The 12,613-nt window shown below is 30.3% G+C and overlaps 1 protein-coding gene across 1 annotated transcript; it reads left to right on the forward strand.

Moving 5' to 3' along the window:
* The first annotated feature begins 6,298 nt into the window (after window positions 1-6,298).
* On the forward strand, window positions 6,299-11,935 carry LOC148283724 (phospholipase B1, membrane-associated-like). The gene is made up of 5 exons (XM_088243375.1): window positions 6,299-6,359; window positions 7,352-7,582; window positions 9,239-9,465; window positions 10,922-11,078; window positions 11,751-11,935. Exons 1-5 carry the CDS (start codon window positions 6,299-6,301, stop codon window positions 11,906-11,908), a joined length of 834 nt encoding a protein of 277 aa, XP_088099501.1. The 3' UTR covers window positions 11,909-11,935.
* Window positions 11,936-12,613: the final 678 nt, after the last annotated feature.

The following is a 12,613-nucleotide window of genomic DNA, read 5'->3' on the forward strand; positions in this document are numbered from 1 at the left end:
CACGGTAAATATTGTACAAAGATAGTTACCATAAAATCAAGTAACAGTTTACGAAATAACCAGTTTGGTTAAAGGAGCTCATGAATTTTAATTGTGTGATATTGAAATTCTTAAGGTAGGTGAGGCACATAATCCATATACTTGTCGTTTAAAAATTAACTTTCATGGGAAAATACTTATACTTGTATTGAACACAATATATAAAATACATTATATATATTTGTATATAACCACTTACCGACTTTTCTACGTCTATCGGTTTCGAGACGGTGCCCGTCTCTTTGTCAGGACACCAATTAAACCAACATGCAAAACCCACCATACACTTTCATCATAGTTGTTGCACAAAAATATAAAACCGAAATGGCATGCATTTTTAATAAGCACATGCATTGATTAGGACAAACAGGTACTGGTTAGATTATGAATATTATTATTAACTTTTAACCCTTTATTATTATTATTATTTTTTTTTTTTTTAAAAGAAATATTTGCGTTCTTATGATTTACCCAAATATTTAATTTTGAGGGCCATTTTCAACGAGTTGTAAATAACTCACTATTAGAAAATGGAATCAAGTTGGGGTAGAGTGGGATTCGAACCACAGACCTTTGGTCCGTGAGTCCGAGACACTAGCCACAGGACCACAACCCGATCGTATTAACTAGAGTATTATTATTAAAGTCATGATTAAAATTGATTAGCGAATTCGGAGAAATTGTTATTGTGAAAACACTTCATATGTTCTTTTGACAAGAATATCAAAATTTCTTGATGTTCTTCCAGCGTAAACAGAAGGACAAGAATTGCATTTCCATTGGTAAGCACCTGAATTATTTAAGAAACTATTTGTATCTTTATTATTAGTAAAGGGCGGGAGAAGAGACAGGTGCGTGGTTATATACAAATATTTGATAACATTTAGTAAAATATTTGGCCACAAAGTTAATGCTTTAAATATAAATAATATGGTAATCATATTTAACATTATAGATAAATACACCTTAAATTTTTTTAAATCATTTTATTTCTCCAAACAGCAAAAGAAAAATGAATTATTTACATTACAATAAACAAATCAAAACATTGAATAAAAAAAGCAAACTAGCCAGCTTTTATTGGGGAAACAATGTTTCAGTTTTAGCGCAGAATTAAGGTGTTTATTGGCAAACAAACCACATATAATTAACTTGCAATACAAAAACATTAATAAAATAAGCGTTAATAGTATAAAGTGAGCTAAGCCAATTGAATAATGTAAAATGGCAAGGAAATGTTCATAGGAACTTCACATCTTTTCAATTTAAACATATTTTAGTATGTGAGAATAAAAACTCATTGTAGAAGATTTTCTTTTTAAACATTGATGCGCGATAAATATAATGATAGTGTATATCTTTATTCCTAACATTTAAACTAACCATCGGAAACATTTTACCATCCCTCGTACATGTAAAATATTTAACAAGAATTTTAATGGTCTAGATATACTCAACTTATTTTTTAGGATGTAAAAAAAAAAATGTTGGTTTTATTAACCACTTTTTATTGACACAACCACAAATATTCGTATATTTATTACACAACACATTACTTTCAGCAACTACACGTTGCTCTCTTCAGGGTTATGGTTATATAATAACTAAACATAAACAATATGTAAAAGAAGCAGTGAACAGATTAGTGGGTGTTGATAAGGATTGAGGACCCCCTGGTAATTGTGTTTATAAGGTAAGGGAGGGGGTAATTATGTTTAAGGTAGGGTTAGACTTTCACTTTTAAGGGTGAGACAAAACTAGTTGGCTGTGTCAATAAAAATATTTTCATAAAACAAAGCTTTTTTATTTATACCTATCTCAAAAATATAACAATGATCCACAAAATAAGTTTTACAAATATCCAAAATAATATATTTAACACTTCATATAATAGCTACATAAGAGAACTCACAAGTTTGATTAAGAATAACAGAGAATAGACGTTTTGTTTTTTTTTGCTCTTTATTTCTCGTCATCAAATCAAATGCTGTTTTATTCTCCTATTTTCCTTCATTCAACCTCCATCACTCGTCATAACTTTACTTCTTTTTCCTTACCAATATTTCCTGGTATAGTGCCAATTTCTTTTATTTATTTAAACCACAATAAGCCTAGAGGCCCATTTACAGTGATAAATTACAACACAGAACACCTAGACTTGAGAAAAATCACACGAAATTTTAGTGTTCTCGCCGGGAATCAGAAATTTCATTTTTATTCATATGAATCATTGTTTCAATTACTTATTTTGTTTTTTAGGAAGTTTGAACCTTCGTTTTATTGAATTGCAATTAATAAACGTATTTTTTTAAATACTCTCTATGTATAAGCATTTCACCTGTATGAATGTTTATAAGGGTGCACACGTGTGTGTGTATGTACATGGTAATATATAAATAAACATATATGTTAGTCTGCCTGAGCACGGGCCTTCTCCTATTAGGCATTACTTTATAATATGTATTTAAAAATAAAAAAATAATAAATAAAAAATAAATAAAAAATTCAAAAAATCTGTTTGTATTGTATATACATAAAATTTAAAAAAAAATAGGTAAACATTAAAAATATACATATATAAATAAAAAACGAATGAAACTTGAAACCGCAAATTTAAGTATGAGTATAATTTTATTTCCATAATAAATTATAATTAGCTTCCACCAAGAATTTTCACTAACCAAATTGTTTATGTATTTAATACCGTAAGAAATATTCCCGAAAAAAAACTTTTAATCAGGTATACTACTCAATGTGTCAAACTATTATAGATTACGGAATAATTGCACGGGGTGGAGCCAGCTAAAGTGCTATGCATACCTTGGAAATAGCACAAAAGTATGTACTCAAAGCTCTGCTCGGGGTCCCTATCAGAACACCCACAACGGAGGTGTTTGAACGAGTAGGTGTTCTGGACGTCAGGCAACTGTACATTTGGGCACTTCTCGTTCACACACATAAAAATGGTGGAAGTAAATATTATACAATCTATGAAACAAGATAAAAAAGAGACAACCATTTCTGCCACTTAACATGGATAACATCGTTTGGTCAGAGGAGCCACATGTACATTGCTCTTAAAATTTACATCACTCTACCTCTTGCTTTAAAATGAATACAAATATACAGAAATTCAAATTATTTGGTAAAAAATAGCTTCTGAATTTGGGTCCCGAAATCTGACTCGAAAAAGTCAAAACAGTAGTCTATTTTAACTCGGAATTATTGTTGCATGTCTGCTATTAATAATTTATGTTTATATCCAAACAGTGTTATTTATTATATTATATTTTTTTATTATGTACTAGAAAATATATCAAAATAATGTAAATGAATGCCTCGACACGGGTTATTTCATTCATGTAGAAAAAATAAATATAAATAATATTGTTTTCTGAATTAAATTTTACTGTTTAATGCAAATTCCTCTATATTACTTTTTTATGTGCAATTTGGTATTTTATATGTAAATAATTGTAATACGTGTAATGAGTCGCATTATGGAAATCACGTAAGTTTGTTAAGTAATGTAATATATGCATGTAAGTATTATAAAAATGCAAATAATTGTACATAATTTACACAAGACCCATAACGTACATGGGACAATTATCTCCCTTGTAGGTCAAGTATACAAAATGTGCACGTTTAATTATATCACTCTTATATCACCTGCTAAACAGATAACAGGTATCGAGACGCCGTGCTTTTAAAGTTTGTGAAAAAAACGTAAAGGAAAAAAGTGTGGTGTTGTGTGTTCCGGCGTAACTTGGAAAAAATTGGAAACTGCGGTTTTAATAAGGATAAATCGTAACATATCTGAACCAAGGTAACAGGAGCCAATTTATTGGCTTGCTTACAGAACACATATTATATTATGAAGGTAAGTTAGTACCCTATTTGTAAATATTACTTATTTATTCAAACATTACTACAACATTTTTTTTAAAGCATTTTGATATCATTCATTGCTACAATTTTTTAAACGCATAAAACGTAAAAATATAATAAATCTTCACTGGGATAACCCGTGCCGAATACACTTTATTTTTTTTACTGCTTGATAACATAAAAAAAGGTTTGCTTTAAAATTCGTTGTTTTATATTTCCTGTATATTTTGTAAGTTATTATTAAAATATCAAAGCAGTAAATAACACAATATTTATAATTTTTTTTTTTATTTGAAAATTTATTTATAAACCCTTAAGGATTATTACATTCATTTTACAAAAATAATATAAACATTTTTTATTCATACTCTGTTGTTCAAAATAATATTTAGTACATCTTTTGAAAAGTTTGTCCGAGTCTTTTGTTTAGTTTTGTCTGGTAGTTTATTGTATAATTTCAGTCTCTGGTTTATTAGTCTTGATTGTCCTTGTCTTGTTTTAGAAAGTCCATGTTGACTACAATTTTTACAAGTTTTAGTTCTTCGTCTACAATTACAATAGTGGCTAATTTATGGATAAATTTTCATGATTCTAGTTGTAAGAGTTTAGTTATATAATTGCTTAGTTTGTTTTAAAAGTTCTCTTGTTGCAGTTCGATAGAGAAGGTCATATACTAACTTTAATAATTTTTTTTTTGTCTTTTTAGTCTGTTTATGTCATTTTGAAATCCTGTTTCCCATGGTAGTTGCGTATAACATATTTTAGTTTTTACATAGGCTTCATACATTAGAATTTTTTCCGTTTTTGGAACAAATTTTTTGATTTAAAAAAAAAGACTCGATAATGTCGCCACTTTGCTAATTAAATTGTTGATATGAATTGTCAATATCAATTGTCTGTCTATTGTTAGTCTTAAGTATTTAACATGTTCAATTTCAGTAAGTCGTTCATTATTTATGTAAGCATCTACTTTATGACATTTTTTTATAGATTCAAAATTATGTATATTTTTTAAATGCGTGTTTGAATTAATGTAAAGTTTTAATTTTATAGTCGAATGACATTATTCATCTTAATTATACTCGCCTCTATTATCCATTTTTTATAGCCTCTTTGAAAGTTTTCTTGCGTCTTTATTGTCTTAATAGACGGTGAAACCAGGTTAAAGGTTTTAATAACATAGTACTCAAAGCCCCTTTGACCAAAAATCGTTTAAGTTTATATTTGTCTGAGTTGCCTTTGTGTTGAGTGTCTTATGTTTTATCATTTCGGTATTTTTAAATAAGGATGTGTGTCGTAATTTACATAATAACTGACAAGGATACGCTTCTTTCATATTTTTTGTACATCATCATATTATTTTAGTTTTGGAATATATTATAGCACCCACGGGAATCGATAAAACTAATATAGGCTTTACCTTTATGTAAAGACATAGTAAAAAATAACCTTAAACGTAAAAAAGTTTTTTAAATGTTTACTTCACCGTTGTTTTTACATGCGATGCTTTCCAACTTTGGCGATCACTACGGCAAAAACATTTTGGTCCTGCGCTATTCTTATATTCCGCAGCCAGGACAACTGCTTATTGAATGTACACGCCATTGTGATTCCTGGGAAAAGACGACCAGAGTGGTTTCCCGTTGCCTTTTCTGGTGGATTTTTCTTTCGGGGTTACCTTCCCTTAGCTAGTTAGTTTTGAATCGCCAGAAACTTGCCTTTCATACTCCCGTTATCTGCTGTGATCCCACTGTTATGAGTGTGATACCTTTGCCCAGGTTTCGCGACGTGGACGCTAACGAGTTGGACTAGCTGGTAGTGCTACCGGTAGAATGCAACTGTGCGTTCGCAGCATTTTATAGAATCACACCCTCCAGCAAACAGCCCCTCACTTCACTACAAAATACGATTTTTACATGATGAAAGTAATTGATTTATTTCGGATAAAACGCCACCCATAGAAATCATGTACTAAAATTCATAAAAAAATTACGCAAATAAATTGCCAACACGAGTACTTCGAAATGTCACGAGTTCGATGTATTTAAACAAAAAAGGAAAGGAAAAATTATGGTTATTGTTTATTTATAAATTATTTTAATGTTATTTGTATAAATCTAAATAAATAGGGGTAGAAACGAGTGGAAAAATAGCTTTATGTTTAGGTACCTGATACTCGCACCTCCCACGTCACAACTATCAGGATACTGAAAATATGTGAATATTTGCTTACTTTGAATATAAATATTTATTTCAGATAAACATATCTTATTCGTCATGGTTTGTCATTTGGATTATGGTTAGCATTAAAATGTGTGATGGGAGAGTTCTCAATTGGACACAATATCTCAGGGAGTTCTATACAAACATGACTGGAAGGACAGTTGACGATCCAAACCTTTTACAAGAAGCAGCCAAATATGATGTGAGTATTACAAATAAAAAAACTGTATTTCCATTTCTCTGAACTCCAGTCATCCGGATTGCTAAATATCTGAATCATTATTAGGATATAATAAAGAAGGTATTATAATAACAAATGAAAAGGGCAATCAACTTAATAAATGATAATTTTCTGATTGCTAATTGTTAATTTTTTTAACTTGTTAATAAATTTTTGAACTAAGCCAAAATTTCTGTTTTTTAATTTTCATGTATTGTATTATCAGCACTACACAAAAATCAAAAAAAATATATTTTTAAAGTTTTGTGTTTCTGAAATTACTCCGTTTCTCCTTCTTCCAAAGTTCTCTTCTTCTCTGTCAGTTTTGCCGATTGGCTCGCTGACTTACCATAAACCGGAAATCTTTCACGACTCTCTTATCATTTGTTGATTTAAAGTAGGTCGTTTTTTTTTTATTGTATTTTATTGATATTTTAATTCATTTTCAAAAAACTTCGTCGTGCAATTCCTCAATTCAAAGCCTCGTGGCGTAGTAGTCAGCGCATTTACCTACTATGCGAGAGGTCTCGGGTTCGATTCCAGACATGGTAAATATTAAATATTTATTTAAAAGAGTATTTCATAGTTCCTGGACTGGTACCTGAAGCGTAAAACTGATATCATCTTACTTTCATAGAACAAAAATGAACAAAATGCGCTGTGATTGGTGTACCAATGAAGTGCTCTATGCACCATTAGGTACGGAAAGGGAATGATGATGATTGCCGTACAATTTAGTGTTCTAATTTTTACCGCGCGTATGAAAACATTTTTTATATCTTACTCCCCGTAGGGCTGAACTTTCTCATTGATTTTTAGTGCTATAACTTAACCACTAAAAGTAAATAATTGCTTTTTAGCTGTTGTAGTATCTAGGTACTTATAACGTGGTTACATGTTGCTATTAATTTAAATAAAAGAGACTCCAAGACGCTATACCAGAAACAACCGAATTGCCTTGCCGCTTTTTTGGGTTAGAGAAAAGCGGGCTGAACTATTCTGGAGACGGGCAGATGTCGAATGAAGTGTTTGAAGAAAACTTACCAAGAGCAAGGTCCACAGAGCGACCAACTTCTGTCCACGCCCTGAGGCCAGGAGATATTGACGTCATTGCTGCCATAGGGGACTCCATCACAGCTGGGAATGGACTCGCTGCGTCTAACATTTTGCACCTTGGAACTGAAAACAGAGGAGCATCTTGGTCTATTGGTAAGTACATTAAAACTAATGTCTTTGGAGTGTTCGGAAAACTTCATGTTTATTTTATTAGCTCATTTTTATACATTGTACATTGTAATACAATAAAATAATAGTTAAAAACCGTTTAAATAAAAAAGAAGAAGCATTGACAAACACCAGGGCCCCGATTACAATGGGAAGTTAACAGAGTTATCTTCGACTGTCTATAAAGAAAAACCGATATTTGTGTATGAAAATTAGTATATTTGTATGAACATTAAAAGTATCTTCGTCGGTTAGCTGTAATTGAACATGTTTAGAAGAAAATAATGTATGCATCATCTACTTTTTACACAAAGAATTTTAATTTGTAGATAAAATTGAAGATAAATGGTTACTTCCCATTGTAATCGGGGCCCAGGGACATCAAGAATAGATCTGGGTAAGAAGATCATTTAGTGCTCATTTAAATCGCTGTAAAATTAGACTAAAAAAGTCCAGATTTTGTCTTGAGTTAACAATACGACAAGGACGAGTCATTGGAGAATTAAGGCCATGGTTTGTTCTACGCTGATCGATGAACAGTACTTCATTGTTTCTCAACCTACGAGTCGGAATATGGAATTTTACTTGTCCCAGTAATGATGGAACGTAAATTATGCCATTTAGTATGCCAATCATATATATGGAATCAAGTAACTCACGGTACATGTTTCAATTTATTAAAAGTGACTAAAAATTTGTTCCGCCTAGCAGTTTTTGCTTTAATAACAATTTTTTTAAATTTTTAATCGTTCTGAGGTGGCCAGTTTTTCTCTTAAAATCCTTGGAAATTGTCAAAAGTTATTAATAATTTTAATTTAATAATTTAATGATTTGATAATTTATTTTTTTGCACCACAACAGGCCAGGAGGCCCAATTACAGTGGTGAATTACGTCACGGAACACCCAGGCTTGAGAAGAATCACATTTTAATTTTTGTGTTCTCACCGGGAATCGAATCCGGAACCTTCCGTGCGTGAGTCAAGCGTCTTGACCACTACACCACGGAGGCCGCTAAGTTATAGAAAAATCACATTCAAGCGAGCATTTTTCGTAAAAATTAATATTGATTTGAGTTTATAATCGCCTTGAAGGGGCCACTTTTTATCACAAAATTAAATTCATGCCTTTTTAAAAATATAAATGAGAACTATTAAAAAAAAATATCAAGTAAGGAACATCAACTAAATTTTCGGCGTCATTCAATGGTTGGATTCGATCGTAGGATGTCGAGATGACACGTCGGTTGAACATACCGAGGTAGATAGAGATAGTACAGAAGTAAAGTATTAATTATGGCCCAGTTTCGATTCCCGAAAAGAAAACAAAATGAAAGCTTTCATTTTTATTTATTTTATTAAAAATAAATATTTGCGTTCTTATGATTTACCAAAATATTTTATTTTGAGGGCCATTATCAACGAGTTGAGTTAAAACTCATTATTATAAAATGGTAATCAAGTTAGGGTAGAGTGGGGTTCGGACCTTTGATCAGTGAGTCCGAGACCGTAGCCACAGGACCCGATTCAATTGGTTTGTGGTCCCGTGGTTAGTGTCGGGGACTAGATCCCCCCATTTCCATTTAAAAACATATATTTTTTGCAACTACAATAATTTATGTAATTTATTTTTTTGAATTACAGGGGGCCAAGGTACGTGGAGAGATTTCCTTACGATACCCAACATAATAAAAGTTTTTAATCCAAATTTAATCGGCTATTCCTTCAATGACGCTCTCGTGTTTCATAAAGCTGCGCAGTTTAATGTGGCCGAAGCTGGTGCAATGTCTCATGATACAGTGTCTATGGCCAAGAAACTAGTAAAGAGAATGATAAAAGATCCAAGAGTCAACGTATATAAGGACTGGAAAGTATGGGTCTTTTTTGTATTGAGTAAAATGAGAATGGGGTTTTCCTCCCTATACTATCCCATATAGGCTTAGCAAATAAAACTTATTTTAGCAACTTAACTGAAGTAATCAAGCACATCTATTTTTATGACCTACTTTTTTGCATGTTTTTTAAGGGTGTGATGGGTTAAATTAAACTAGTTTCGTAAATCATCTATTTAGTAAATGTATATAATATGTCATATGCTACAGCTTGCCACCGCATACCGCACTCCGCATTTAAGGACGTAACTGGTAAGCATAGAAAAGTCGGTAAATTTTACAAAATAGACCATTTACTAACATTCAATGCATGGTTAAGCATTGAATTGTGCCTCCAAAATTTTATAAAATAAGTTGAATAAAAAAGTGTTAAGTGATTCTTTAAGATTTTTTTATTTGCTAATAGACTTATAAAACTTGCCAAATTTAAAAAAATATATATATCGTTATGCATCGTATTATTAGCGCTATGATTTTTTAAGTTTTATAATTTTGAAATAACTTCGCGCGTGACGTGACGAGTTCTCTTCGGTAAGTACTGCTGATTGGTGAGTCAGTTTTCCGTTAACCTGAAATCTATTACACACTTTCAAAAATTGATTTGATAATTGATGTGTATATTATCTTTGAATGAACTTAATAGTGATGCATAATTATTTGTAAATATATATTTTAACTTTATTATTATGTTTATTAAATTACATATTCTACCAAATATGTAGATGTGTGACAATTATTACTTTATTGTATTATTTTGTATTTATTTTTACTGTCAATTAATTACCGAATTGAATTATAATATTACTTTAAGCTATTAATAACATATTGCTCTGTATTATTATGTAACTTTTCTGCATTCCATTTTTCGACAAGTATAAAATTTTATTATTTATATTTTTCTATTATTATTTTGTACATTGTTTTGATTATTTTATAAATTGTTTTAATATGTTAATAAATGTTTTTGATTTATAAATAGAAGAGTCCCCACTTAACACGGAATTTTCTAACAAGTCGGGACATAAAAAATATATAATTGTGCTTTATGATAAAATGGTGTATTTTGTGATATAAATAAAAAAAATAAAATAAAAAATTGGAATTACCAATGAAATCGTTTCAAGTCGTATTTCGCTGTTCTTAAAATACTTTTTCAGTAACAACGAAACTTAGCCGTACTTGGCCGTAATGGCATGCGTATATTTCATTATACCACGGAGCCGCCAACTTGCAAGAAAACAAAGACCTCATAATAATAAACACTCACACAAAGGAATCTAAAAACGTATTTCATTATTCAATAAACTAAATTGAATGTTCAATTACAATATCCGAAAGTTTTGATGAGAAAATGTTGTCAATTTTCTGTTTTTTATGAGAAAATGGAATTTTAATCTAATTTAAAATGTTTTAATAGTAATTGCGAATATTTTAGATGGAAAACGTTCCAGAACTAAATGACCAAGAAGATTTTGCTGTGGTGGTACAACCGTTTGTTCTAGATCTCCAGACTCCACACAAGTATGGTCACACAGATTATTCCTACTTTTCTACGGATTGCTTTCACTTTAGCCAAAAGTCACATTCACGGGGTAATGTTTTAAATTATTTAATGAAAATTATATTTATGATAGATTTTACCTCATTTGAATGGCAATTTAGGTCAAAATAATTGCAGCAATGCATTTAATTGCGATTTAAATTATCATATTCATACTGCGGATATATTTGCTAACAAAAATTCTACTTCCCTAATCTGTTAAATATTTTTGTTGTATTCTCTTTGATTCGATTGTTTGTTTTTTTTTTTTTAATTTTCTAAGTTATGAAGTACGGTCGCGTAATATTTTTTTTAAAATTCAGTAGTGGGATGGCGAAAAAGGTGTATCGATCATTTTCTTAAACGTACAGAACAAGCAAATAATTTTTCCTGTCACATAGCTTAAAGTGTGAAAAGAACTGATGAACCCCATATTTTTATAAGGCTATTTTGGAAGAAGCTATAGAGGGAGGATATATCCTTTTGTCATAATGAAAAATTATCAGATTCAAAAATGTTTTATTTAAAAAATATCTTTTTTGGAAAAGATTTACTCTTTTGGCGCACTATTGCATGATTAAATATATGAATCACGTGCAATACCGCCAATTCGTTTAGTGCTTTAAATTGACATATTTTAGTATTTGTTTTATTTTTAAAGTACGGAGCATGAGAAATATATTATTCTTGAAATGTTTTATTTACTAAATTGTCTTTTTTTTAGCTGCCAACGCTTTATGGAATAACATGCTTCAACCAACTGGCTCTAAGCAACGCAATTGGGAGGACTCGTTAAAAACATTTGAGTGTCCAACTGTGGAATCTCCATACATTTACACAAGAAAAAATGCTGAAGGAATTAAAAATAAATCTCAATCTTAAAACATATCGACGTTAAAAAACAGTTGAAACCGAACATAATTTGCCAATAATATTTAATTTTATAAGAATACTTGTGTGATAAAATCATTAGAATCAACAAAATAAAAAATAAAAAAATTATATTAAATGACATAATATTTAAATGCAGGTCTAAAACACTTTTTATGAACTATGCATTTACTAACATTAGCATACTGTTGCGTTATGTTTTAACGAAGAAATATTAAGATGCATGGGAATGAAAATATAAGTAGGACTAACACAATTTTTTTTTTAAACTTCATAACTTTGGTATAAAAAGTTTAAATTTGTAAAAATCATCAAGCAGAGAAATATCTACGGGAAACATAATGTATATTATAGAATACAAATTTAAGAAGGTATTTCTTTATAAGAGTGTTTTCCTTTATTTTAAATATATTTTTAATTACTGGAACCCCCCCCCAACTACGAGTACGTTTTTTTTAGCATAACACTGAAATGTTCGTTTTTTTTTATTGAACAGCTGGCTTCTGGATGGTTTGTTTGTTTTAGAGCGAATTCCTATCGTCCTTATAAATGATATGTAAAGCTAGTTTAAACATATTTTGGTCAAATTAAATTATTTTGATTGAATAAACATATATTGTAAGATAATACCACACGATTATCAATTTAAGACCCTTAGTTTATAAAAAAATGAATGTTGAATAATTTGTACCGTTT

Source organism: Micrasema longulum, unplaced genomic scaffold, assembly GCF_059751315.1.
Source record: "Micrasema longulum isolate JH-2025_06_02 unplaced genomic scaffold, ASM5975131v1 h1tg000210l, whole genome shotgun sequence".
Taxonomy (NCBI): Eukaryota; Metazoa; Arthropoda; class Insecta; order Trichoptera; family Brachycentridae; genus Micrasema; species Micrasema longulum.

Excerpts from the sequence above, each read along its gene's own strand:
- LOC148283724 (XM_088243375.1), top strand. The coding sequence starts at position 6,299 with ATGACTGGAAGGACAGTTGACGATCCAAACCTTTTACAAGAAGCAGCC. Across the intron at positions 6,360-7,351 it reads AGCAGCCAAATATGATGTGA|AGAAAAGCGGGCTGAACTAT; the intron begins GTATTACAAATA and ends TTTTTGGGTTAG. Across the intron at positions 7,583-9,238 it reads AGGAGCATCTTGGTCTATTG|GGGGCCAAGGTACGTGGAGA; the intron begins GTAAGTACATTA and ends TTTGAATTACAG.